This window comes from Malaclemys terrapin, chromosome 1, assembly GCF_027887155.1.
Source record: "Malaclemys terrapin pileata isolate rMalTer1 chromosome 1, rMalTer1.hap1, whole genome shotgun sequence".
Lineage (NCBI taxonomy): Eukaryota > Metazoa > Chordata > Testudines > Emydidae > Malaclemys > Malaclemys terrapin.
The window spans coordinates 151,889,267-151,916,061 of NC_071505.1; the positions used below are offsets into that span (position 1 = coordinate 151,889,267).

At 45.3% G+C, this 26,795-nt stretch overlaps 1 protein-coding gene across 1 annotated transcript in view; it reads right to left on the reverse strand.

Annotated features, from left to right (window-relative positions):
• The window catches only part of GAP43 (growth associated protein 43), a 74,606-nt gene extending 53,272 nt beyond the window's left edge, over positions 1–21,334 (reverse strand). The window contains exon 1 of the mRNA XM_054043646.1: positions 21,228–21,334. Coding sequence (XP_053899621.1) covers positions 21,228–21,257 — 30 coding nt within the window. The 5' untranslated portion in view covers positions 21,258–21,334. The remainder of the gene's footprint in view (positions 1–21,227) is intronic.
• Positions 21,335–26,795: the final 5,461 nt, after the last annotated feature.

A 26,795-nucleotide genomic window follows, 5' to 3' on the forward strand; every position in this document is an offset into this window, starting at 1 on the left:
TTTAAGGCTCACAGTGGCCTGGTGCACATCAGCCCACCTCTAACCACTGCTACACTCTTCCAGAAGTCCCGCCTAAGCTCCCTGCCTAGTGCCTCTTTGCTTTCTACTTTTTCAGCTCTTTGCTCATGGGGTTCCACCTCCAAACTGTTATTAAAACAGGGCTTGAGTTGGCTCTGAACACCTCAGGCGTAAACTTAATTCTCCAGGCTTTTGTCCAGCCTCCAATCAGCAAGCATTATAGTAGCTTCAAAGTGAGTTCTACTGCCACGTGTTCTTCCCGGACAGATTAGATAGACAGAGATCCACCTGATGCATGTATAACACACCCATCACTGAAGTATATAGGCACCATCAAAACAGTCCCTTTAGGGTGCTTTGTCCAGCATCTCTTGCTGAGTTAGCAGAAGAAACCAGGCAGAGGGGGTTCTCTGGATGGAATAGGTGAATGGTGTAGGAGGTATGATGGCTGAAACTTTTTCCTTTTCTTTCTAGTATACTTTGGAGGTGGGGGCAACTTTTCATCTTGACCAAGCAGAAGGTGTGGGGTTTGGAAATAGGGTCCTTCGCTACCTGACGTTCAGTACACAGCCACAAAGAGAAAGTGCCAAGAGGGGTGAACAAGAACATCACTATTTAGAAGCTGCAGTAATTCGCTTGAGAGCAACTGCTAGTGAAGGATTGACTCACACCACAGACTGTACAGTCAGTGAACAACCATTGTAGATCCTTTTGGGTTGGAATGGACTCTTTTTGGGGGTCATCCAGGACTGATTTCATTGCTCTTAAGTCTTCCCTGATAGATGGGTATCCCATTTCAGTCTTGGGGCTCTCCAGAAATGGTGATTCCACAGCTTCCTGTGGCAGCTTATTTCATTGCGGAACTAAATATACCCAGCTGCAGCTTAAGCCTGTCCATTGCTTCTTGTTCTGACCTAGGTACCTAGTGAGAACAATTGGTCTCTGCCCTCTTGGTAACATCCCTTCATATATCTGTAGCCCTCATCTCTCACATCAGTCTTCTCTCCTCCAAACTGATCATGCCCTGCTCCCTTAACCTCTCCTCAGAGCTCTTATTTCATTTCCTGGAGTCCCAATTGTTCTACTGAGAAATGACTAAATGTCTTCCCAGTTTCCATGAATAGCTAAACACACCATACTAACAATAATAATAATTAGCCATGTAGCTAAAAATAGACCAATGTGTGGAACTGAGTCTCAAAGACAGCCGGGGAAGCTGCAACCATGAACATAGACGGTAAAGAAATTAGCTAAGCACCTGGAGAGAAAAGATTTCAGAGAATTCATAAGTGGAGCAGCCTACCATAGATGGATGACCATCCCTCCTCATTGTCACAGGATAGTCCTGAGTTTGACTGCCCTGTGTCTTGTCTGCTGTCCAGCCTCCTGAAAGGTATTCAGAACATTAAGGAGGTCTCTGAGGACATTAAACGAGGGGATGGCTCAACAAGGCTAGGTCAAATAAGATCTGGTGGAAGGAAGTCAACCATTTTTCTGAGGTTCCAATATGTCTGACTAACTGTTTGCACCAGGGTCCTCTTATCTTTAATTTTCACATGGCTCTGAGCTTTCAGGCCCTGATGGAAGGAGATTACTGTGAGATAAGCCAAGCTTGTGATGATTTACCATGTTGGTGTTATTACTGGTGTTATTACTACTACATCCTGGTAACATTACCCTGGTGACATCCAGAGATGAAGCAATGAAACAAGCAACAGCAACTGGAAAAGTCAATGGGATGGTGAGACACAAAAACAAACTGCAGGATACAAGCTTGCAGAGGAAAAGGCACTCACATACCCCAAAGGTCGGCCGGCTTATTTATGTATTATTATTATTATTATTATCATTATCATCATTATCATCATCATTATGGTAGCACTCACAATGTGTTAGATACTTTCCAAACAGAAATGAAGAGTTCCTGCTCTAACTTCTGCTCTCAGAGGTAGCATCAGGACAAGGCTGGTTCTTACCAGCCCAATTTTCTTGACCCAAGAGAATAACAATACTTAACATGTTCCCAGACAAATAACCTGAGTTGAATAAATAATTGGTAGAGCTAATCAAATGATGCAAAAGTTGTGACTTGCAAATGAATATGTATGCCCTCATCATTATTATTTGGCCTGGACATATTATTAGTTGCATGCAAGTATTTCAATAACCATCGATTTGTCCATGGATATGCTTATCAATCCCATAAGTATCATACATTTTAACTTAAATGATTATTGGTCTGAAAATTCACACAGGAAAGTGTACCATTTGTTACTTCCTATTAGTCATTCTTTATCCACCATTTCCTATCCACTCAATAATCAGAAATAATGCCATGTGAGTGTCACGAACCAAGCACCAGTAACAGTGAATATTACTAACAGTGAACAATTTGCAAGTAACCCATAGCCTGACATCTGTCTGCATAAACAATTTACTGAATACTTATGAATAATGAAATCAGGGTTGATCTGCAAACAGGAAAAAGAGCTAAATTCACCAAGTATCACTTGATCAGTTCCACTGCGAGCAAGGAACATGCTCACAAACTCTTTTAGAATTCTTTCAAACAAGTACCTTCCTCAGTGGTTTTGGATATTGACTAACCACAACTGGTATCTATGAAGAGTTAAAGCACACTTGAAAAAAAAAAAACCTGTTGATATTTTAAGTAACAATTTGCTCTCTGTAGAATTAATATGCGCTTTCACTTATTTTTTGTTTTGGTTACAGAAGCCATTGTTGATTTGAAGGCACAAGGAAATGTAACAGTCCTCTGCACTGTTATATCCTCTTCCAACTGAGATTCTCAAAGCACTTTACAAACATAAATCAGTTGCTTATAACTTTACCCAACTTTGAGTGTTCAGGCTAAAGTTTTCCATCCCAGGTGTCTCACTCAAGGCTGAATACATTTGGAAAATTTTCATCCAAAAGCGTTGGGCTGTTTCTGAGAACGAGGTTACGGGAAAAGAAGTTGTTTTGCCCACCTTAACAAAAATTCTGGTGACCTTCTTTTTGGGACGCTCTTGTGCCTTTATGCTTTGGAAAAGGGACTTGAGATTTGGTGGGAGGGAGTGGCCTTTATGGCAGGGCTGTGCCTTTTGCAGCACCTGTGAAAATCTATCCAAATGTGGTCAAATTATAAACCGCTGAAAAATCACAGTGGAATGAAGAGCCAGTGGTGGGGAAGAGACAGGACTGAGGCAGAATGGAAGGGATGGAGAAGAAGGGGTCAAGCTTGTGGATACAGGAAGAAGAATCTGTCCAATAGAACACACTCCCCACCAGAGCCTGGAATGGAATCACAGGCGCCAACGTCTCATGGCGCCGGTGGGTACTCGTACCCCCCAGCCCCACCCTGACTCCAACCCTGTCCCGCCCCCATTCCAACCCCTTCCCCAAATTCCCCGCCCCAACTCTGTCCCCTCCCTGCCCCTGTTGGACCCCTCCCCAAACTCCATCCCGGCCCACCTCCTCCCCTAAGCGTGCCGCGCTCCCCTCCTCCCTCCCAGGCTTGCCGTGTGAAACGGCTGTTTCACGGCGTCAAGCGCTGGGAGCCGGGGGAAAAAGCGGCCACGTGGTGCTCTCAGGGGAGGAGGCGGAGCGAAGGTGGAGGTGAGCTGGGGTTGGGGCAGGGAGCTGCCAGTGGGTGCAGAGTCGGCACCTATGAATGGAATCCAGATTCCTGAGCCTCCGTTGCTCTGCTGTCAGCACATATCTGTGAAACCCACTGGCAAAGTAGGTGTATTGTTGCTGGTCCCCCTAGAGGATGACAACATACTACTGCTATCAGTTATGCTATTAGCTCAAGTGGCAGATTGGGGTTGGCTTTTAGAGCTTGTCTATATGAATTAATTCGTGGCAAGTTAGGGTGTAAATCTAGCCTGCCACTCACTAACTGTCCACGCAGACTCTGCTGACATGGACTAAATTTCTTAGTGTGCTTTAATCTACTCTCACTTCAAAGTGAGGTGGATCAAAGCACAGTAGGGAACTGTTAGGGCATCCACAAGGAGAGTTAGTGCTTGGCAGGCTAATGAGGAGCAGATTTTCATCCCAGTTTGCCACAAACTACATGATCACAAAAACAACAAGGAGTCCGGTGGCACCTTAAAGACTAACAGATTTATTTGGGCATAAGCTTTCGTGGGTAAAAAACCTCACTTCAGTTTATGATCAACTAAATCTGTTAGTCTTTAAAGTGCCACCGGACTCCTTGTTGTTTTTGTGGATACAAACTAACACGGCTACCCCCTGATACTTGACACCATGTTCACGTAGACAGCCTTAAAGGTTCCAACACCGCTGATGACCCATGTGGGAAAGTATGATGCCACATGATGGAATTTGGGGTTTTTTTTTCAGTTTTTTTTTTTAATACCTAGGAAATTACACACACAAAAACTAGATTAAATGAACATTATTAGAGCTGCAAAGTGAAGCACTCAGAAGTTAGGAAATGCCAGAGTTAAGGTTGCCTGTGCGACTTTAATTTGGGCTACTTGTGCATATGGATTATGCTCAGAGCTGTGCAGAGAATGGTAATTCCATCTTGTGCAGGATTTTGAAGTTTGGTTTTGACTCGATTAGTTACTAACCCTGAACATTTCAAAATTCTCCATGAAAGAGAATTGACCAAAATGTTTTGTTTTGACAACATCAAAACACTACATTTTGGTTTTGTCTATATTATAATACATAATACATTTAAAAAAAATCAAAATGAAAAGTTGTTTTGAAACGAAAAATTTAAATGTTGGAATTCAGAAAATGGCAGAATAGGATGGAACTGCATTTTCTGACAAAACTATTTCATCAAAGTTTTTCCAATCAGCTCTAATTATGATGCAGTCTTTAATTACATGACCACATACTGTTTTGTTCACAAGACCCCTGCCTCATTAAATGCTCAATACAGATATGCTCTGGGAATGAATCAGGTTTGTAGGAGGCTGGTGTCTGTTGGACCCTTGCTTCACTTGTTGCAGAAGTTGAAAGATTTGTGGCTATGGGATGGGCGAAGCTACACCCGCCCAAAACGAAAGGTCTGCTCCCTCAACCAAGGGAGAGGAACCACTGAACCAAGGCCACAACCGAAATCTGGGGCAACAAAGGATAAAAACAGGAACACAAGTGAAGGTCAAAGATCGAAGGTTAAAAATCAGGGAACCAGAAGGGGACACCAAGCAGAGAAACCATGACAACGCCCGCGGCTCCTCAAAGGCATGTAAGGGTCAGTGGACTCCACCCAGAGGAACTCTGATCAGAGGCATGACTTAACCAGGGACTGGTACTCAGAATGGAAGATGCTCTTGGCTGTGCCTGAAACCAGGAAGCGCTTGGAGCCAAGTACCTAGAAGAGGGTCTCCAGTCTGGTGGTTCAATGGCCATGCTTCTACTCTGAGTGCAGGCTGAGGGGCAGAGACTCATGTGCAAGCCTTTGGAGACTAGGGGACTAGACCTGGGAGGGAAAGTGTCAAAGAGTGAGTCTCCCTGTCAGTAGAGACAGGTTTGAACCATAGCACAGAGCACAGGAAGAGCAGCAAGGTGAACCCTAGCAGGAGACTTAGCGCATAGTAGTTGGCATCAGGGAAAGACTGAGAGTGCACCGAGAAGGCCCTCCAGGGTATGGAGTGGACACAGAGCTGCACTGCCATGCTACTGGTGCCTCAGGGCTACTGTAGCCTCTATGGTCAGTGTCCTCCCCATTAGTGGGGGATATCTGCCAGTGGATCCACGTAATTGTGGATTGACTAATCCCACTCTTCTTCCAGCCTGTCTCTGTGTTCCCCACAAATCACCCCCTGCACTGAGGCACAGTAAACCCTCCTGTGGTGTGCACAGGAGCAGAGTTTGCCCCAAAAAGCCTACCTCAGACTCACTTTGTAACTGGGCCCCCACATCCTAAAATGACAGGCTCCCTGTTTCTATGTTTAAATAGCACAGCAGAAAACCTTTCGCTCCAAACTTGGTAGTAGAGCCTCTCTTTGGGCCACCTACACCCCAGCCTCTGGTTCTAATAAACATTTCACGCTACCAGTTAAGTTTATTAAGTTTGGGGCAGCACAGAGGTCTGTGGGCAAAACTGTTGAGCTGGAGGTGGCCAGCTGCTCAGAAGCCATGCTGCAGTCCCTGGGCCTGACCCAGCCTGTCCAACTTCAGCCCTTTATAATATTCAATCTTATGGAAAAATACTTTTCTCTCTGCTTCTCAGACTGCTGCTGGTACAAGACCTCTTCATTTTGTGATCTGATACTAGAACAGCATTCTTAAGATTCCCTGAGCACTCCATTTCCTATATAAAACAATAGTAATGGGATACTCTGTTATAATCTCAAATATGGGGAAATGTAATCCTTTCCCAGGCTGGATCACACTTATTGATTGAAAGCGCTTGTGAGTCTTTATACCCAACTTGACATCATTTTTCTGTTTGTAAGTATGTCGGTATCTACCACAATAATTTTGGAATGTTGCATCCAATACATTTCAAACTTCCAGGGAACGTTCTACGCATCAAGGAACAGATTATTGATTTGGGGAAAATTGGAAAACCAAGAGGGGGGAAATGGGGGGCAGATGGAGCTCCAGCCATCTTTTTAGCACAGCCACATCTTCAAACACCTCTTCAATGGTATATAGACCAAACAAGTGTTTGACTGGACCCACTAATGCCTTCCAGCATAACAACATCCCATCTCAACTCTGCTTATCCTCCTAATAGTTTAATGTGTTGACACCCTGAATGATTTATCATCCAGAGAGAAAGAAGAATAATGGTGAAGGGATGGTGAAAAGGGGGTCTGCATACAGCTCCTGGAACATGGCAGAGAATAGGGGACAGGGGAATGGGACACACAGAATCCCTGGTGTAGGTGCGGGAAGTTGGGGGACCCTAGTATTGGGTGAGGGAGAAATGGGCATACAGATCTTCTAGCATGGGCGGAAAGCGGGGGAATGGGTGGCAGACAGAGCCCCTGGCATGGGAGGGGAAGGGGAAGTGGGAGTAAGGGGTAAGGTAGGTTCATATACAGCCCCTGCGATGGAGAAGATTGGGAAACCTGGTGGTGGGGTGGGGAAAGGAGGAAATAGGGGTATACACAGATGCCTATCATGGATCGAAGAGTGGGAGGCTCTGGAATGGGGGAAGGGAAGCCACACAGAGCCCCTGTCAAGGAGCAGGAATTTGGGAACTGGGGAGATGGGAGACAAGGCACACAGAACTCCTGGAGATGGGAGAGTGGGGGACCCTGGAATGGTGGAACTCAGGCTGCAGGGGAGTTTGGGGAAATCTGGTGTGGGGGAAGAGGAGCCTCACAGAGCCCCTGAAAAGGAAAAGAATGAAAGGGAAATGGGAATGTGTTACACACGGAACCACTGGTATGGGGGGAGAGAAGGAGGGGCCTGGGTATGGAAGGAGGAGGGAAGGGGGGTACAGCCCATACCAAGGGCAGACTATGGAGGAATTGTGGAGGACTGCAATAAGTATCAGCTTACACTCTATGAAGTGTGTGTGACCCCCCTAGTCATAACAATATCTAAAATTTTTCCCTAAGTAGCTCAGAGTGAACTACAGCCACTCTAAGAAAACGAGTCAAAATGGCTTCTGCTGAACTTTTCGGGAAACACGGTGGTAAGCTCAATCAGTGAGTCAGAAGCAATAGCATGTGACTTCAGCCATGTGACTAATCTCACCATTGACCAACAGTGACATTTTTGAAGAGAAGTCCAGGCCACCACCAGAACCATGGCAGCAGATGCCAAACATGCAGAGAGCTGGACTTGGCAGACTGTATTCGCACTGTACAGAGACTGCAGCTCGGGCGGGTTGGATTCTGACCCAGTCTGTTGCCAGTCAAGGTGACTGTTACTGATAAAAGGAGTGTTTGCCCTGAGTGTCATTTTGGTGTAATTCCTGCCTCCTCAAAGGCAGTAGGAGGGGTTTCTAAGCCAAGACATGGGGGGATGGGGGCCGGAGCCTGCAACCTATTACTAGCCAGGGAAGCGCAAACTTGACACACAATTTCAACCCACTGTAATGGGAGCTCTGCAAAATAGGATTGAGGATACACTTGTAAGGGATATAAACCCTCATTCATGGCACAAGACAACCACTAAGTGTGTAAACCTAGGAAGAAACTTCCCCTATGAGATTCCATCATGGTCCATTATGGGGTAGTACATGTTCTTCTGTGGGTGACACTCAGCTCTATGCCACCTTTAGATCAAACCATCTCATGGCTTTCTGAATACCTGGCTGAAATCAGCATATACATGGTAAGCAGCCTGCTCTTCTGGTAGGCAGTTGGAAGTGCTTCAAAGAGCATGTCTTCTCATCCCCCACTACTGAGGGTATCTGGCTTCAGACGGTTAAGTTGGTTTGAAGCCTTTTGTGCTCCTCAGTGTTACTGGATGCCCAAATAGCTGTGGTGGTAAAGCCACCTAGCTCCACCTGTGACTGGCCAGAAGACCGTGCCCCATCTTATGAGCCACAGTACTGGCATACATGACCTCCACAATTGATTACTGCAACTTATTTTAGCTAAGAAGGAAGCAACACATTCTGGAAATGCTCTAGTTGGTACAAAACAACATCCAGTCTCCTCAGCAACATGAGTCACTGTGAATACACCACCCTGATGCTCTCCTCTCTGCAATGGCTTCCCCTTGAGTCCCATTGGAGGTCTCTGACCTCAGAGCCTCCCATGGAACTGACCCATGTCACTGAGAGATTGCCTGGGAACACAGCCATTGTTGGAGGCCAATCCAGAGAGAGGCAATCATAAAACTGTCAGCCAAAAATGGGAGGCTCCTGAGTGGGGGACATAGAGCTTACACAGGACCCAGACTGTGAAATGCACTCCCCTTACAGCAAGAATGGCCAGGGACCTCTCCACTCTCTCATTTCTCCAACATAGCCCTCCCTCAGTAAACTCTTCAGATAAATGCTCTCACACAAAAACGCCACCCACGCACCAGCACACACAAATAGAAAAAGGCAAACAAATAAAAACAAAGAAACAGGCAGACAAATTAAAAACAAACAAAAACAGCCTTTACACTAATCAAGCTATTTCTTCTATGGGCTTGGAAGACAGAAAATTGCTGTTATTGTCATTTCTATTTTAATTCTTGTAAGGCACTCAGACCCGAATGTGATGGGGGTCAGACAGAAAGACAGGGAGAGTGTCCTTAGGCAAGTCATTCCACAACTTTCTGTGTCTCCATTTCCTCATCTGAAAGGGGGCTAATACTAGTGACCTACCCCAGAGGAGCGTTCTGAGGCTTATTTCATTATGAGACTTGGCCAATTTCAGTTGAAGTCAGTGGAAGTTTTGCCAGCAATTTCCATGCCAGGGCTCTGTCTCAGTCTGAATAATTCTGGACAATTTCAGCCAAAACAGTTCAGACATTTTTGAGAACAAGGCTAGGGGAAAAACATGATTTTATAATGTGAACAAAATTCTGGTGACCAATTCTGGTGACCATTTCTTTGAAAAGCTCTAATGCCCCCATGCTTTTGAGGAGATACTTGCAATTTGGCAGGTAGATGGCCTTGGTGTCAAGAATGTGCCTTTTGCCTTCCCTGTGACAAACTGCCCAAATTGGGCCAACTTATGAGCCTTTGAAAAATAGCAGTTCACACAAACTCAGCTGAGACTTCCTTAACCCTAGCTAAAATCTTTGAAGATTCTGCCGTCACTGAACATGTTTGAGAATCTCCCAGCTCCTAGTACTGACCAGTCTGCACATGTGCCATCCCCACAGAGCACGTGAGCATACAGCTCCATTCCCAAACAGCTCCTACGTGTGACAAAATCGCTCATGCACCATCCCCACCAAGTGACAGGACATGCTCCAAGCCAGAGCTACCAGAATGGGGGGACTCAGGAGGACTTTCCCTGTAATGATTGCTCCCAGATGCTCCAGGCCAGGGTAGGACAGGGCACTAGAACTGAGAGCAGGGGGCCTATCTATTCTTTTGTCTCAGTGACACCCCCCATTGCTGACACCCAGGCAGCATGGAGCAGAAAGCCATCTGATTCAAAGACATAGGGGAAAAGAGCCAGACCTAGGGCCAATAGTCTGGGAGGCAAAGACTAGGACTGGAGGTTGGCAAGAGGCAGAGCCTGGGACTGCGGGGACAAGGAGACTAGGTCGGGGAGCTGGGGATGGAAATGGCACAGGGAGACAGCTGGCCAGTGGGTCAGGAGGAAATTGAGATTGGAGGAGGATCTGAGGGGGGAAGACAGGGAATAGCAGGGCAAGGAGGAGACTGGGACTGGGAGCCAGTGGGGCAGGGGGCAGAAGGTGTGGAAAGGGGAGACAGATCTGACACAAAGTTGGAGGATGAGGGGAGAACTGTGACTGGCTGGGCAAAGAAACTGGGATAAGTAGTTGGGGATGGCAAGGACAGTGAGACGGAATGAGAAGCCCAGGAAGAGAGACTAGGACTGGAAGCCATTGGGATGGGAAACATGGGTATGGGCGATGACTGGCGACAAGAGGGTGGGAGACAGAGAAAGAGACAGATCAGGGAGTGGAAGAGGGAGCTAGGACTGGCTGGATAAGGGTACTGGGGACAAGGAGCCAGGAGTAGGGGGAGAACTGGATATGCTGGGAAGGAGACTGGGAGTAGGAGTATGGGGGAGACTAGGAATGGGACAGACTGAGACAGGGAATCAGACAGGGACAAGGATCAGAAGCCTGAGTAGTGGAGACTGGCAATGACTAACATGGGCAGTGGGTATAATAGTCCAGGGGAGGCTAAGCCTCCCTTAATCCAGGCCGTAGCCCTGTCCATGCTCTTCCCCAAGGCCCCACCCTCACTCCCTCTCTTCCCTGAAGTCAGCAGGGGCTCAGCTTGGGCCAGTGATCTGGCCAGCTTTGAGCTCAAGCTGGCCAGTGACTGGGGGTGGTTTGGATCAGCCCATGGCTCAGGCCAGTGCTCCGGCTGACCAGCAGCCCGGGACAGTTTGGGGCAGGCCTCCTCCGGCCATGGGAGGGCTCGGGGCTCCAGAGGGCAAGGGGGAAAAGGGTGGGGCCTCCGGAGGAAGGGGCAGGGCTGGTGAGCTAGTCTCCCCAAAGAGGAGGTTCACCCACCGCCCATGGTAGGAGAGGAGAATGGAACTGTGAGAAGGAGCTAGTGGTGGATGGGAAAGGGACAGGGCAGAAGGGGTCAAACTTGGGGAGAATGGGAAGAAGAGTCTGTGCCTACTAGAACAGGCTCCCCTCCAGAGTCTGGAATTGAACCCAAGATCCACGAGTCTCACTATTCCTCTAATGTCAGCAAATAGCTATGAAACCCACTTTGAAACTGTCCCATCCTCCTCTAGTGCTAGCCCTACTACTGCTATCAGTTTCTCCATTAGCTCAAGTGGCAGACGTTTATGTGGAGTAATTAATAAAATTAAAAAAAAATTGAAGTCTGCATTTTTCTAGGCAGAACTTCCTAAAAGTTAGTTTGACTTGTTTTTGCACTGCCTCTGCACTTCTGGGTTCTGACCAAACCGGAAGCCCTGAGTTACATGTTACATGCTCCTCTCACAAGGTTTCTGGCTAGGCCTCCAGTCTAAAGCACAAGAAATCATATAAGAAAGTGCATCCTCTTTGTGATACCCAGCCCAGTTTTAGAGAACCACGTGGTTGAGGAAGATCTGAAGACTATGTCTACACTTTTTGAGGGGGGTTTTCTGATCCCAAACTCCTTGAATCTTTTTGGGCTCAACTGTTGCTAACGTACAATTCCCTTCATTTCCTCATCTGCATACTCTGGTCCAGTGGCACAAAAATGGGGAGATCCTTTTTGCCATATATCTAGTTCTAACACATAAAATGGAATTTCCTCCCTTATTTATCCAAATTCAACCTTTGATGGCTGCCTTTTGGGCACAATGCATGTTCTGCTTATTCCCTCAGGATTCTCTTTAACTTTTCACCTCTTCTTTTGTTCTGGGGATCAGTGGGGCAGGTTATTTTTCCTAGTCACTCTTTCTTTTATGTTCTTTCAGTTAATTGGGGATCATTTTCTTCTAGTTGTTAATCTGGCTGCCCTGTGTCTATAAGGGGATGCTCTTTTATCAGACCCTATGGTTCTGGTTGAGCCAGTTGCTTCTTCATTTAGATCAGTGGTTCTCAAACTAGGGCCGCCGCTTGTTCAGAGAAAGCCCCTGGTGGGCCAGGCCGGTTTGTTTACCTGCCGCGTCCACAGGTTCAGCTGATCACGGCTCCCACTGGCCGCGGTTCTCCGCTCCAGGCCAATGGGGGCTGCAGGAAGCGGCGCGGGCCAAGGAATGTGTTGGCCGCCCGTCCCGCAGCCCCCATTGGCCTGGAGTGGCGAACCGCGGCCAGTGGAGCCGTGATCCGCCGAACCTGCGGACGCGGCAGGTAAACAAACTGGCCCAGCCCTCCAGGGGCTTTCCCTGAACAAGCAGCGGCCCTAGTTTGAGAACCACTGATTTAGATCTTGTTATAGATTTATTATGGTGCCTTGAAAGGACTTGCCTCCATCAAACATCACCCTCCGCCTTGGACATCTGTTCTCAGAGTCTCAAGCTGGTATGCAGCCTTGGGGTTCTTGTAGACTCCCCACCGCCAAGCTATGGCTGTACAAAATGTCCTCTTCCACCTTTGGCTGGCCTAGAGATTGCCCCATCCCATCAGATTCCAACTTGGCTACTGTAACCCATGCATTTGTACCCTATGGCTTGACCATTGCAGTGCAATGAAATAGGAAGGAAAATGCTGACCCTGAAAAAGCTCCAGTTGGTTCAGAATGCAGAGGGCCATCTACTGAACAAAACGAGTTGCCAAGAGCACTTCATTCCAGAGCTCCATTCTGCATTGTCTCCTTATTGAATACAGAGGCATGTTCAGTGTTACAGCACAGCTATTCAAAATCCTGCCCCGGACTGGTCTGAGCTACCTATGTCAGCACCTCTCAGTCTGTGAATATGATCTCCCATAAGAGTCATGTTTATCGGGGACAAAGGAACAGTCATTCTCACCAGCGAAACTAACAAGTGCAGAAAAACAGAGCTTTCTCCGACACTGACCACAACTGTGGAACTCACTTCCGCAAGAGATCAAAATAACCACTAATCAGACAACCATCAGAGCAAAATGTAAAGCTCATTTCTTTAGGCCCCTCTTTCCAGCAGTAAAATAATAAAAGGAAAATGACATAAATGCATCATTCAAAAAGAATTTATTCCTTAAGAGGGAGTTGGAGGAATGGAAGAGCAAGTGAGAAGAACAGAAATCCTGGGCCTAATTCTCTGCTGTCAGCTCAGAATGGTAATGTTTCATGCCCCATTGCACTGGTGTAAATGACTCCAGGTGGTGCAGGGCAATGGACAACGAGCCCCTCCCCTCCCTCATCCACGTATTTATAGCATTGAGAATATGTAAGGGGCCTGGAGCATGCAATAAATGGATTAGATTTCATCAGACAGAGTGAGGGATAGATGCTTATTGATAAGGACCTTGTTAAGTATTTGAATAAAAGAAATTCTAAATAATTCTGGAGACAACTGATTACTAACGATAGGCCCAAACCACAAAGTACAAGGGATCTTGATCCTAGCATTTTGGTTTAAACCTATTATGGAGGGGTAAGGATAAAGCCAGCTGCAGAATTTGGTCTGGATCCAATAACCCCCACAAATTCCAGGGGTATTCAGAGCAGGAGTGGGGTTGACTCAAACCCTATTAACTCTATTAATTACCAGACTTGTGCCTCAAGAGAAAGGCAGCTCCTATAGAGAGGACGGTTCAATATTGTGAGACGTGCCGACTTTCTATAAATAGAGATGTACAGCGATTATCACTGGAATTAATTCAAGGAAATTCAGAAGTAGATGAGTAATGAATGGGGCTGACATTTATTGGTTATAATTTGAAAGGAGATAAGCATCTCCTCGCTTCCCTTTCTAGGAATCTAGCCCAATGAACCCTAGAGGGGGAGGACAGACTCAAGAGAACCCCTCTCAGGCCAACAAGAGAGTAAGAGAGCTGTCTGCAACCACCACAATGAGATGAGTAGTGGAGGTGGCCCCAGCAGATTTGGCAGGAAAATGAGCGGGGGGAGGGGGTTAGTTATTGCTCTGCATCACACACCCTGGCCTGCCATAGGACTGCTTCAAAATATTTGTCCTCCCCTCCCCTCTCCCCCCCCCCAGCACAGGGATAATGCCAGTGGGAGCCTGCAGATATTGCCCATACCAACATCAGGGATATACTGGGGGGAAACTGCAGTTACTACCCCTCTATCATCATGGGAAACTGCTAAGACATTTTGGGGTTGGAGAGGCTATCACTCTGCCTGGCAGCAGGAATATATAGACGTGGAGGGGTAACTCGCATAGTGTGGCACTCTGTCCCCCTTGAGAGGTGACTGTTTCCAATTGCTTCTATAGGCACCCATGCAAAAAGACACCGTGAGGCCTGTAAAAGCAACTGGAAACAAGGCGGAGAAGCCATCTGAGCTGCCTCTTCTCTGGGCTGTTGATGTAAAGTGGGGGACAAGAGAAAATAGAAGTTGCCATCAGTGACCAGACATTCCTTAGGATAGGAATGTCCCAGGGAATACTGGAGAAGGAAAGCAGAATAGAGGAAGACTAGGCATGTGCAAAAGAGAGGACCACATGACAGGGAAGTATGCGCACAAGTTGGGGAGGAGGACTTAGCATCTGGGAAGCACGTGCAAGAGAGCAGGGGGAGAGCAAGGAGCAGAGCAGATGGAAAGAGGAGATGAAATGACGAACAGAAGGAGACAGTGTGATTTAACTTCATTTAAAAAGGACAAACTCCTTGGTGCACTACGAGAAGCTAAAAATACATCACTACTTTCTTAATGTTGTTTTTCCATGCAAGCAATTGCTGTAGGTTGCTACATGGCTGTTGCTTGATCACAGATGGGAAGGGAGGTGGTTGGTATGACAGCAAATAGAAGGAAAATCTCCACGATGCCAATGCTCTGTTAAGGTGTGGTCCACACTAAGAACAAGTCTGATAAACCTTGAATTAAGAGGGCAATAGATGGGTTGTGTCAGGCAACCCAAGCAGGTGATAAACATTTTAGGGCTCCACAAATGATCTAAAATGGAGAATAGAACCCTTTGCCTATTAACAGCACCTTTCATTTAAGGATCTCAGAAAACTTTACAAATGTTAACTAATTTAGTCTCCGAAGCCTTCTCTGAGGTAGGAAAGCATTATCCCTGTCTCTCAGAGAGATACTGACAGGCAAATAGCCTGCCCAGGCTCAAGTCAAACAGCAGAGCTGAGAATTGAATCCACTTCCCTTGATGGCTATTTCTGTACATTAACCACTGAGCTCTACAGTTATCAGCATGAGCCTGCAGGAGTCCTGAGAGTGCACATGATCTCCCAGGATGTCCAGGAGGACTCCTGGGGTAAAACATGAAATGAATGTGGATGGGTTTCAGGATCAGAGTTTAGACAATAGCTGGTGAAGGGGGTTGGATGTTGGGTTCCCTTAAATTTAATCCCACAATATGCCTCAGTTTCCAAATCCTTCTTCACAGTATTCCAATAAAACCCCATTCCATTCTGACAGAGATGACACAGCACACTCCACAGGCCTTTCCTTCTGTGGCTTCAGGACAATGGAACCAGTTGCCAGACTCAGCAGGTCCAGTATCCTCTATGCTGAGCTGTGGGCTACAGCTGCTTCATTAGAATATGCACACCCGGACTTCACCGCTCAGAGGTGCCCAAGTGTGTACGGTCTGACAAATATCCCCCGGGGAGGATACTTAACCTCACAGAAAAGGGAAGAACCAGGCAACGCACTCCCAGGTATTGCTGAGCACGGAGTAAACAAGCTCTACTGCAGAGGTGGCGGCGGCAGCAGCCTGGACCTATGACCAGATCCATCACCCATTCTGAAGTCCAGGTAAGGTGGAGATAAATCCCAGAGGGATGCAGGAGAAGCAAGAAGTACGTAAAGTGCAGGGAGTCACTGGGCGGAGGGGACAGTGGTAGAGTTAAAGAGGGATACAATGTGGAGGAAAGCATGGACTAAGTGACTGCTGGTCAAGTTATGCACACCCAGCCAGCACGGTGCAGGCTGAGGCTTCAGGTTACATACACTCTCTAAGTTTGGGAACAGAGTAACCATTAGTTTATACACCATTTCAGCATGGGAAAGGCAAAGTCCTCAGACTCTGAATGCAGACATGCCAAACCACAAAAAAAAAAAAAAAAAAAAAAAAAAAAAAAAATGCAGAAATTGGGCTTAGTTTTGGCTTAATTGGCCTGTGAGTTGCTTGTTGGCTAGTTTTTGGCTTGTAGCTTGTTGCTTCTTTTTTTTTGATTGGCTCCCAGCAATCAGGGGCAACGGGGGGTGGAGGGGAAGAGTCAGGGGTGCACAGCAGGCCCACCACAGTCCCTGACAGCACGCCGGGGGAATCTAGTCACATAGAGTGTTGGGGTTCTTAGGGATTGGCTTGTTTTGGCCTTGTTTTGAAATGTGATTAGCTTGATTTTTAGCTTACTGTGAAAGTCGGGGTGCTTATTTACCACGTGAAAGTTGGCAACTGTGTCTACATGGTCTCTTAGTCTGAAATGCACTCCGCCCTTATGTAATAAAAGAATCAGTCAGCATGGGGCTGGCAGAGCCCTCAGGTTACAAACAACCTCACAATATAGGGCCGGCAGAGCCTACAAGTTATACACACTGTTGCAATATGGGACAGTCGGAGCCTACAGGTTGCAGCTGTGGCCGGCTGGGAAACCCCTCTGAATGGGGTATCTCAGGGTGATGTAACGGCATGGCTGGGGGAAAGATAGCATGGTTGAAATGCCTCCATAGTTTGACTATTTCCAGGTCCTGGAATGGCCCCATGGATCCATGGACAGCTGTGCAATTAGAGCAGCCCTGAGGTTACTCTAATAAGATGGTATAAAACCACATTTAACCTGCCTCCTTGGGTTCTCTTCTGAGCACAGCTCAGCCAAAACCACCATGTTTTACACATCATGTTCCGCAGACCCTCACTCAGAAAGGGCTCCAGTTGCACACGTGCACTCAGTGTGAGACAGAGGCAGCCATGCGGGTGTAACCTACACACACTACACCCTGTCAGGGTGGTGCAGATATTGCCCTCAGGTTATTCACATCTTCTCATTATAGGACAGGCACCGCCATCGGGTTCTGAGGCTGAAGGAGCTCACAAATTATTTCAACCCTTTCAGCATGAGGCAGAAAGAGCCCTCAGTTATATACACCCTCTCAGTATGAGAGAGCAGGAGTCCTCAGGCTGAACACACCCTCTCAACCTCAGACAAGGAGGTGACATGGCTCCTATGGACCTCTGTGAATATGGGGGATGACTGGATGCTCATTCCTCTGTTATGGTCTCTATGCACCTGTGAGTGGTGACAGGAAACTTAGACTGGCAGTTAGACTGGTGTCTCTCCCACTAAGCATTACGGTTGTATTTTCCCCTCTGGAAGCACTGCCTGCAATTAATTCCCCAAGGGAACTCACATGTGCCATCCAGAGTGGTTATGTTACGTGATTTAGGAGAAATCAATTTCTCTTACAGTAGGGAGCTCACTGAAGGCAGCAGAGGATGAGGTGGGGAAGAGTGGGATGGTTATTACTGTGGAGACTTTCATTTCAGAAGAAATCCCCACAGACACTATCCAAGGAAGGAAAATAGGAGCCACAAGAACTTTAAGCAACGAACCTCACATGCAGAAATCAGTTACCAGAAGAAACAAGAGCCAGAACCTCAGCTGGTATAAATCAGCATCTCTCCTTTGAAGTCAGTAGCTCTAAACAATTGACATCAACTGGCAGCCTGGCTCAAAAGCTTTTTTAAGAAGGAAAAAGACTTCTCTTCCTGTGCTAGCATTTAAAGGCACAAACACGCCTTGCAAGTTTTGCAGCATCTGCATCATGCGGCATAATTAAGTTATTCTAAATGAGGTCTGAGACATTTTAATATCCTGAAGCAATAAAATCTCAGGTTGATGTTCGTTCCTCCCTCTCCTTCTCTCTCTCTCTGTGTCTTTTTCCCTCTCCCTCTTCACCTCTGTGGCTCCCAGTGTGAGAAGACACCGAGCTGGTTGGCTGTAATTGCTGGAACAGTCCCCTAACGCTTGCTTCCTCTTCAATTGCATTAAACTGCATCTTTATAGATACAGCCCTGTTTATTCATGCTGCTCATGTGGAAGAGGAAAGAAATGCAGACTCTCTCTGCCTCCTCCTCCTCCTCCTCCTGCCTTTCATTTCATGGGTGTGGCAGGGTTCAAACCTTTGCAGTCTCTCACAGGCACAAGTGTGATGAACAGAGGACAGTACTGGAGGGAAAGCCATAAAACACGGCTGGCGATGAATGAAAATCATTTCACCCACAAGTGGGAAACCGGCTTGTGAGTTATCATTTAATCATTCATGCAATCTAGCACTGAGCACTTGCCCCGATAATGTCCATCCATTCTAGTGTAGGTATATGGAATGCTTATCTATCTATCTATGCATGTTATGCTATCAAGAGATGCAGTAGATAGCACAGTATATTTCCAAATAGTTAGTATTAAATAAACTTTAGGGCAAATATCAAAGGTTCTTCAACCCAGTCTCTCATTTTGCATCTATTTAGCTCCAGATTTTATGGGTATAAATTTGCAGGTGCAATCAGTTGGTACAGATGATAGAATTTAGACATCTAGGTCTCTCATTTGCAGGTGCAGTCAGTCAGCTACTTAGTTCTTTTCCACTATCATCTCCACCCACAAATATAAATGTATATGTGCATACACTTTCTCTAGAGGTGTATGTATATACACACCCACCCCTGTAATTATATATATATGAATTTAAAGAGATTTATCTGAATCCGTATTTGTAATTTCAGCACTTTGCTCTTTTTCAATCAGAAAGGCAGGATGATGCGAGCTTCCCCAGAAAAATGCCCTGAAAGAGGAAAGCTGTCTTTATTTTGGAAGGAAGCTCCTGTTTCCTTATGAAGAACCTGATCTGATTTCTTTCCATTTGCAAAAGGTTGGGGCAGGGAGAGAGGAAAGCAGGCTGAAAACCAAGGTCTTTTTTTCCCAGTCCAAATTAAAGCTTCTTTTGGGTTATCATCAGCTCTGCTTTCCAAAGTTTTACATCATCAATGTAGCAATTTTGTGTGTGTGAATATGTATGAATGCATGTATGGGCGTAGGAGTATGAATGGGTGTGTCTGGCTGTGTGTGGACGTGTGTGGTTGTATTGGGGCTGGATGTGTGTGTGTGTGACTGTACGAGGGGGATGAAGGGGTGTGTCTGGGTGGGTGACTGAATTTAGGGGTGTGTGTATATGCCTGATCTAGTAATCTGTGTGTCATAAGTTTATAAATATTTTGTAATAATAATAATAAAAAAGACAGACAGGAATAACATATATAGATTTAGAGACTGGGTAAAACTGGGTATTAACCATGTGTGCTAAAGCCCAGCCTATTAAAGTATGGCGAAAAATACCCCCTGTCGGCTCTTCCCAGCTTATTGCCTCCAAAAAAACCCCAGAGACTGCTATTTTATTTTAAAATTTGCTGTGCCTCTCCACCCACTGCCCTGTCATTCTGCTTCTCCGTCTGCCTTCCTCCTCCTCCTCCTCTCTTTTCATCCCACATTGGCCGACTAAACGTGCTCTGCTGGCTGGTTGCAATGTGTTCCCCCTCCCACCCTTCTCCAGGTTTTAGTGACTGTATCATTAATTGCAGAGCATCTGAAACCTGCATAGGGAAAAATATATAAGGCTGGGTCTTTTTCTATCCCATTCACCTGCCCCTTTCAGTTATTCTACAGTATGACTCTTTGGCTTGGGAGCACACATATTGAGGCACAGAAATGCACCTTAACCTTCATTGTAATTATATACAGTATTCTACAGTAATTATCCAAATCTCTAAAGCTTCCAGCAGTGTGTTGGACTCTTACTGTAGAGTATTGCAGTAATAGACACTGTAAGGTATATATAATGGAGGTGTCAGTTGCCGCTCTGTAGTTATAAGACTGAGACAAGATTTACACTTAAAGCAGGAATCCCACCTCTTTGTTATTATCCCAATGGAGAAAGTTGTCATAATACCTTTGAAATGCACCAAGGGCCAAATCCTGTCCTGACTACATTGGTGCAAATCTGGAGTAGTTCCAACTGAAGTCAAAGGAGTTAAACTGAGGTAACTGAGAGCAGATTTTGGCTTTCAAGTGAACAGTTTGAAATGGAAGGGGTGTGTGGGGGAATGAGCTAGCTAGCTTTTTTTATTTCATTATTTTTGGCTTGTCATGTTTTATTGTTGAAAATTAGCTGGCTCCTCACCCCTCTTGCCACCCTCATCAAGGAAAGCCATGTGGTACCAGTAGAGAGAATGAACTGGTTTCCAACAGGTTCGTACCGTTCGTCTCTCTCATCCCATCGGAGCTCAGAGCTAATAGAGGCGTGGTCCTCTGTCTCTTTACCAGCTGGTGCACAGTTGTCTAACTGGTCATACTAAGAAAGGGATTGCAAAGAGGGCTGGGTTTTTTCCCCCCGACTTCATGGCCAATTACTTTTGCTATTAATTAATTGTTCTTGATATTATTAACACCAAAAAAAAGGAAAGAAAGAAATTACCAGTTGATTTTTGTTCACACTATTTTAACGAAATGCACCTGTCTCCCTTGCCATCTCAAAGCACATGCACATAAAGCAGCTTTCATCTCTCAGAGCAAAGAGTAACAGAGAGCCGGCATCCTGATCCTGGATCACGGTTCACCGAGTATCTTTTTATTTATTTATTTTTGTGGCAAAAGCTGAAGAATTACTTCCCCCATCTTTGAGGTAGAGCCACTTCTCATCACATTTCCCTCCTCCCCCTTCCACATCCACACCCTCAGAATCAGAGACAGAAAACCCTATGCAATGCATCTGCCCACAGTTAAAAAAAAAAGGGAGGGGGATCCTTGTTTCTCCCCAAACATGAAGATAGGCCACCCTCTCCCCACATCACCAGCACTAGAAAGACAAACAGTCATCAGGAAGGGTGTGAAAAGAGCCTTCAATTGCAAGATGCTAAAGAATTGCAAAGAAGACATCTGCTTAGAAGCAGTTAAAAATTCCTCCCCCCGCCCCTTATACACATACACACACATCCAATAGCCTGGGAATTTCTCCACAGAAAGAAGTATAAAATTGTCAGCTCTACCTGTTTTGTTCTTCTCATACAGCACAGCATGATTGTATTGTCCCCTTCCTTCCTTCTTCTTCCTTCCTTCTCCTCTCTCCTTTTTCCTCCTCTCTCTCTTATCTCTCCCCCCCCACCCTCTCCACTCCCTCCCTCCCTCCCTCTCTCTCTCTCTCTCACACACACACACACACCAGGGCAGTTAGCTGCAACTGTAAGGTCCACAGCTATTGCTCATCACACATACACAAGCTGGCTGTCTCTCTCTCTCCCCTTCCCTCCCTCCCTCTCTCTCTCTCTCTCTCTGTATCTTTCCCAGAATTGTTCACTAGCTCTCAATGACTAGTCACCTCCCCACCCCACCCCCCACTACAATCCAGGCAGCCACCCCCTCCCAGTCCCCTGCCAGCCTCATGAATATTTAAACATCTCCAATCTGGACCCAATTACCCAACGACTTTCCCACTGTACTGAGACTAGCAGGAAAGGGAACATTATAGATTGTTGAGGGGGTGGGGTGAGGTGTGTCTGTGGGGGCTTGGGAACGGGAAGTGGGTGAGGGCTTACATTTTTCTGCCACTCTTTTTCCGCATTCTCACTGTAGTAGTTAAAGCAGAGAGCACAGGGCCCCAGCCAAGAGAGGATTTGTATGTTAAGAAAGCTAGTGGGGTTATTTCCATGGCATTTCATGCACAGGTGACATGCTGTAGGTGGGAGCTGTGGTAGGTGAGGAATAACAATAAATGTATGAATGTCTGTGGATCTTCTCCATTCCCCCTCACATGCATAGTCACAAACAGATATGCACATACACACGGGAAGATATGCACATATACCTACACACATTCCCCAGATGGAAATGTCCTACAGAATATAATGGAACATAACTTTTCTATAGGTTTCTGTGGCATTTAATAGAAAATTATATTCCTGCCCTAGAGTTATATAGGGTGGTTTTAGAAGCAACCTATAGAAAGGCTGTTGTTCTCTATTGTCTTTCTCTATTGATTTTTAAAATAATTTCTGTAGAATCCCATTGATTTTTTTTCTTTACTAATTTCTATAAAACTTGCCATAAGGGATACCGGCACAACCACACACACACAAACACTAACATACACACACATGCGCCCAAATACACACGTATCAGATGCTATAACATTGTGCTTTCTCAGAATTTATAGCAGAGTGACTATGTCTAATAATATGGAAAAGAGAATCTAGGCAATGCATGGATTTCAGCCAAAATATGACAGTGATGAATACACTAGAAAGGAAAAGATAGATAGAATCTAGCTAAAAAAATTAGGATTAAGCCTCCTTTTTTTACTAAGAGCCAGATTCTGAGCTCTGTTACACCAGTGTAAATCAGCGAGTAACATCACTGAACTCTTCTTCTGAACTACTACATTGATCTAATTCTGATTGATGGTAAAACAGCCTAAGAGCAGAATGTAGCCCCAAGTAATTATTAAGACTTTTACGTTTTAAATATATGTAATATGTGGTTACTGGAATATCCTCAGAGCAGAGTCCTTCATAGTCATATTCAGTTGCTATGACATCACTGTACTTCCCAGTAGGACTTTTTTGGAAAAAGGAAAGTAAATAGAAAGGCTTTCAAACATAATCTATCTATCTATGTCTATGTATGTAATTTAGGGGAACTTCCTTGTGTGGTACAGCAGGTACAGTGTTAGGTCTGGGTTTGTGATCTGGGAGGGGGGAATATAGCATGATAATGAAATTCACAGACAATACTGAACTGGGAAGAGTTGCAAACACCAGCCGACACAGAGGAACAGTACGTAGAGACCAAAGGGTTAAATAACAAAATGAGATTCAGCTTGGACAAATGCATCCAGGGGAAAAGAATCCAAAATATGTACAATTAAGAGAAGTAAGAAACCTGAGATGTGGTGCTGCAGAAAATGACCAAGGGTTGATAGAGGGTATCAAATTAGATATAGGTTTGCATTATGGCTGCACATGCCAAAGACATCACATCCTGGAGAAGAAAAGGAATAGGGTAACATTTTCAAAAGTGCCTACGTGACTTAGGAGTCAAAGTCCCACAATTGTCATAGGGCCAGATTTTTTTAAGGTATTTAGACACCTAATCCCTATTGGGGTTGGCATAACTTTAAAAATCTGAAGTCTCATTAAAATCAACATGGCTTAGGCTCCTAAGTCCCTTAGGCACATCTGAACATTTTTACCTTTAGGGCACATAGGAACCAAAGTTATTGGGCTCTCTACAGGAGTGACTGGATAACATTTAAGTGCCTGCAAGGTACAGAAGATCAGCCTAGATGATCTAATGGTCCCTTCTGGCCTTAAACTCTATGAATCTATTCTGATAAAATGGAGGGAGTTTACAAAGAGGAACAAAAATTGCGGGTGGGGGCTGGTAATATGGGGTGGGTGATGAAGAAAGATTAAAAAAGCTAAATCTGTGAAGCTTGTCTAAATGACAGGGAAGCGGGTGGAGGAGCATGATAAAGACATAAAGCCCAAGGAGGGAATTATTCAATGTGATGCCTAACTCACTGTTCAGTGTGTGTTACATCTCCCCCACTAAGTAGTCCACAGAGTACATGAATCTACTACATCTAGTAGCTACCCAGAGTTACTCCTTTAAATGAAGTGGAAGAGTCTCATGCTTTTAGCCTTATAGGGCCCTGGTTCAATCCCACCAGCGATGACACCAATTGGTTGTTGTTACATGGTACACTGGGCTATAACTAGGAGAAATGAGAGGAAACCAAGAAAAGGGAAATTGAGGCTGAATAGGAGGAAAGATGTCCTGATAGTGAGGTGTATTAGGCTGTGGAATAGTCTCCCTCCCCCCGGAGCACTGCTTTACCGCGTTATATCTGAATTTGTGTTATATCGGGTCGCGTTATATCAAGGTAGCGGTGTATTATGGACATATGTGGTAGCCTTTCCTTTTTAAGGTTGTAGTCATATTCCATGATGAAGTCATTGGACCAGATTTGCAAAGGTACGTAGATGCCTAACCTGCATGGGTGCTTTTGAAAATGCTACAAGGCATCTCTTTGCCTCTTTACCTTTGCAAATCTAGCCCAATGTACCTAGGTTCATTTTCACTTGGGGTAAGTGAAGAGGAAAGGGTTCAAGTGACTTGCCAAAGGTCACATAGATCTTTTCTACACAAGATAGTTGCAAACGATTTAACTTTGTGACCCAAGAACCGATTAATGCCAACTGACAAAAGGGTGCAGAGGGGTTACAGGAATTTCCTGATTCTGGGATGTATATTCCGGTCCACCAAAGAATGCCATGTGAGGTCTCAAATGAAAGCCGGTGACACTGTGGTCATCAATATCATTGTGAAATGTATGTATGGGTATTATGTAAGGAGCTGTGTATCTTTACCAGAAAGTTGTGCTCTTAAACATATAAAGTTAAAAGCAGGTCACCAAAAGGTGACATGCCTTAGACTGGTTCTTTCAGACCGGATGTAGGAAGCGTCTCTCTCTCTCTCCATGAGAATGTAAATTAAGCTCTGTTCGTTAACACAATGGAGGCCTGTTCACATACCAAGTCACATGTTAACAAAGTGCTGTGAAATCAACAAGAAAGGGGCACACAGGACAAAATAAGCCACAGGGAGTTATCCTGTAAAGACAATGACCTTTGGAGGTGTTTCTAGAAGGCAAAGCACACACCCTTGTACCATGCAAGCGAGGTCTCAGACAGCTTAGGATGAAAATGCTGAAGCGAACATTGGGGAGACGAAACTTCTTTAGACAGGAGGTTAACCTGTTAGTTAAGTTTAGTCTCTAGAAAGCATGCTATGATTTTGGCTTATATGTAGCCATCTGTTTCCAATATTCTTACTATTACTTGAATCTTTGATTGTAAACTTATTCTTGTTTTTCCACTATAATTACATGTAAGTGCTGTGATGTTAGCAAAGAGCTGGTCCTTAGATGAATCTTACAAGCTGGTGTGTACTGTTCCTTTTGGGAACAGCTGTCTGGTAACTCAGTGAGTATTCAGCGGATCACAGGCTTGACACTGCAGGGAATGTTCCAAGGACTGGAGGTTTGTGTGCACCTATTGCCATCTACACAGAGAGCATGAGGCCTGCAGAGACCTAGAAGGCAGTGCTTGTGTTGCCAGAGGCTGATGGATTCAGGGAGCCGACCCACAGCAGGCACAGACAAGTCTGCCTCGTGCTAAGGGCAGGTAGTGGTGAGGTGCCCTCAGTACCTCTGTGGAGTGTCACAACCTTAAATCAGTTTTAAAACCAATTTAGTTAAACCAGCGCAAATCCCTACATGAACTCCCTTATTTCAATGGGAGAGTGCCGTATTGCAGTTTAGCTTTAATTTATTCCTGATTGGTTTAAAATAAACTAAAATAATCCTGGTTTAAACTGAAAAAAACAAAACACCAAGAGTGTCCATGTGGGGTTTTGCACCAGTTTAAAGCAGAATTGTCTAAACAGCAGCTGGAAGGTACATGCAGTGGGAGTTACTCCTCCTAGCTGCTGTGTAGACAAACCCTAAATGGCTTTAAATCACACCTTTCAATAAACCAGGGACTTTCTCGTTTAAGCAAAGGATTTCACTGCCCTTTGGGAGAGTTCTCTGACCCACCCCATGATATTAATGACTGGTTGGCTGCTTATACTCAGCAACTCAATATACACCTGTTGCCATTACACTAGTCTAGGTAATTTTTGCAGGTGTTTTACATTTATTCACTATCATTTTTCTCTTCTTCTGAGCCCTATACAGCTTGACTCTGGGTTACTAAGGCACCAGGTGCCAGGGATAGAGATACAAGAAAAGGTCCCAATAATATTTTTAAACATTCCAGTAACATGTGTGGCATTCCTGTGGCACTGAATACATGACAGAGCATGTGCGAGAAAGATTTTAGCACTCATGGGGGGTGGCCTACATAACTCACACGTCATTATTTATTATTATTCAGCCTCAGCATTCTCAACAATGCAAATGTTTACTCCAATTAAATTCCAGCTCAGTGTAGTGCTTAGAAACCATAATCCTTCAATAAAATTAAAATCTTGTCTGCTTGTCTATCATGAAGTTAAATGTCACAACAGAAACCAGACTGCAGATGTCACATTAGCTCTTATTATTAGTGTATCTAGTTAGTACAATTGGGTGCATGGCACTTTACAATGCATGTTTGATATAGGTTCCTGCTCCATGGACCTTGCGATCTATGGTCTTATTCCTGCAATCTTGCAAGCTGACCTCTGGGTCTGTGTGGCGCTCCACTGAAGCAGTGGATTAGAGTTTGGGTTCCAGCAAAGCTTTAATACAGTCCTGCCCTCTTTAAAGCCTGAAGCCTTTCTGTAGGCCTCCCTCCCCTTCCCTTCTCAAGGAATGGTATTGAGATTTGCTGACCAGACAGCTCATACAATGAGTACTCAATGTTTTTAACATTTAAGTGTTAAATGTATCTTAAGTTTCGTGACCATCCAGTGAATCAAGAGGAATGACTGAGGCTGGGGGAGAAAGCAGGTCGCACTGATGGGGTGTGGTGGTAGCAGCAGCAGCCTTTGAAATGCATGGAGCTGTAGGTAGG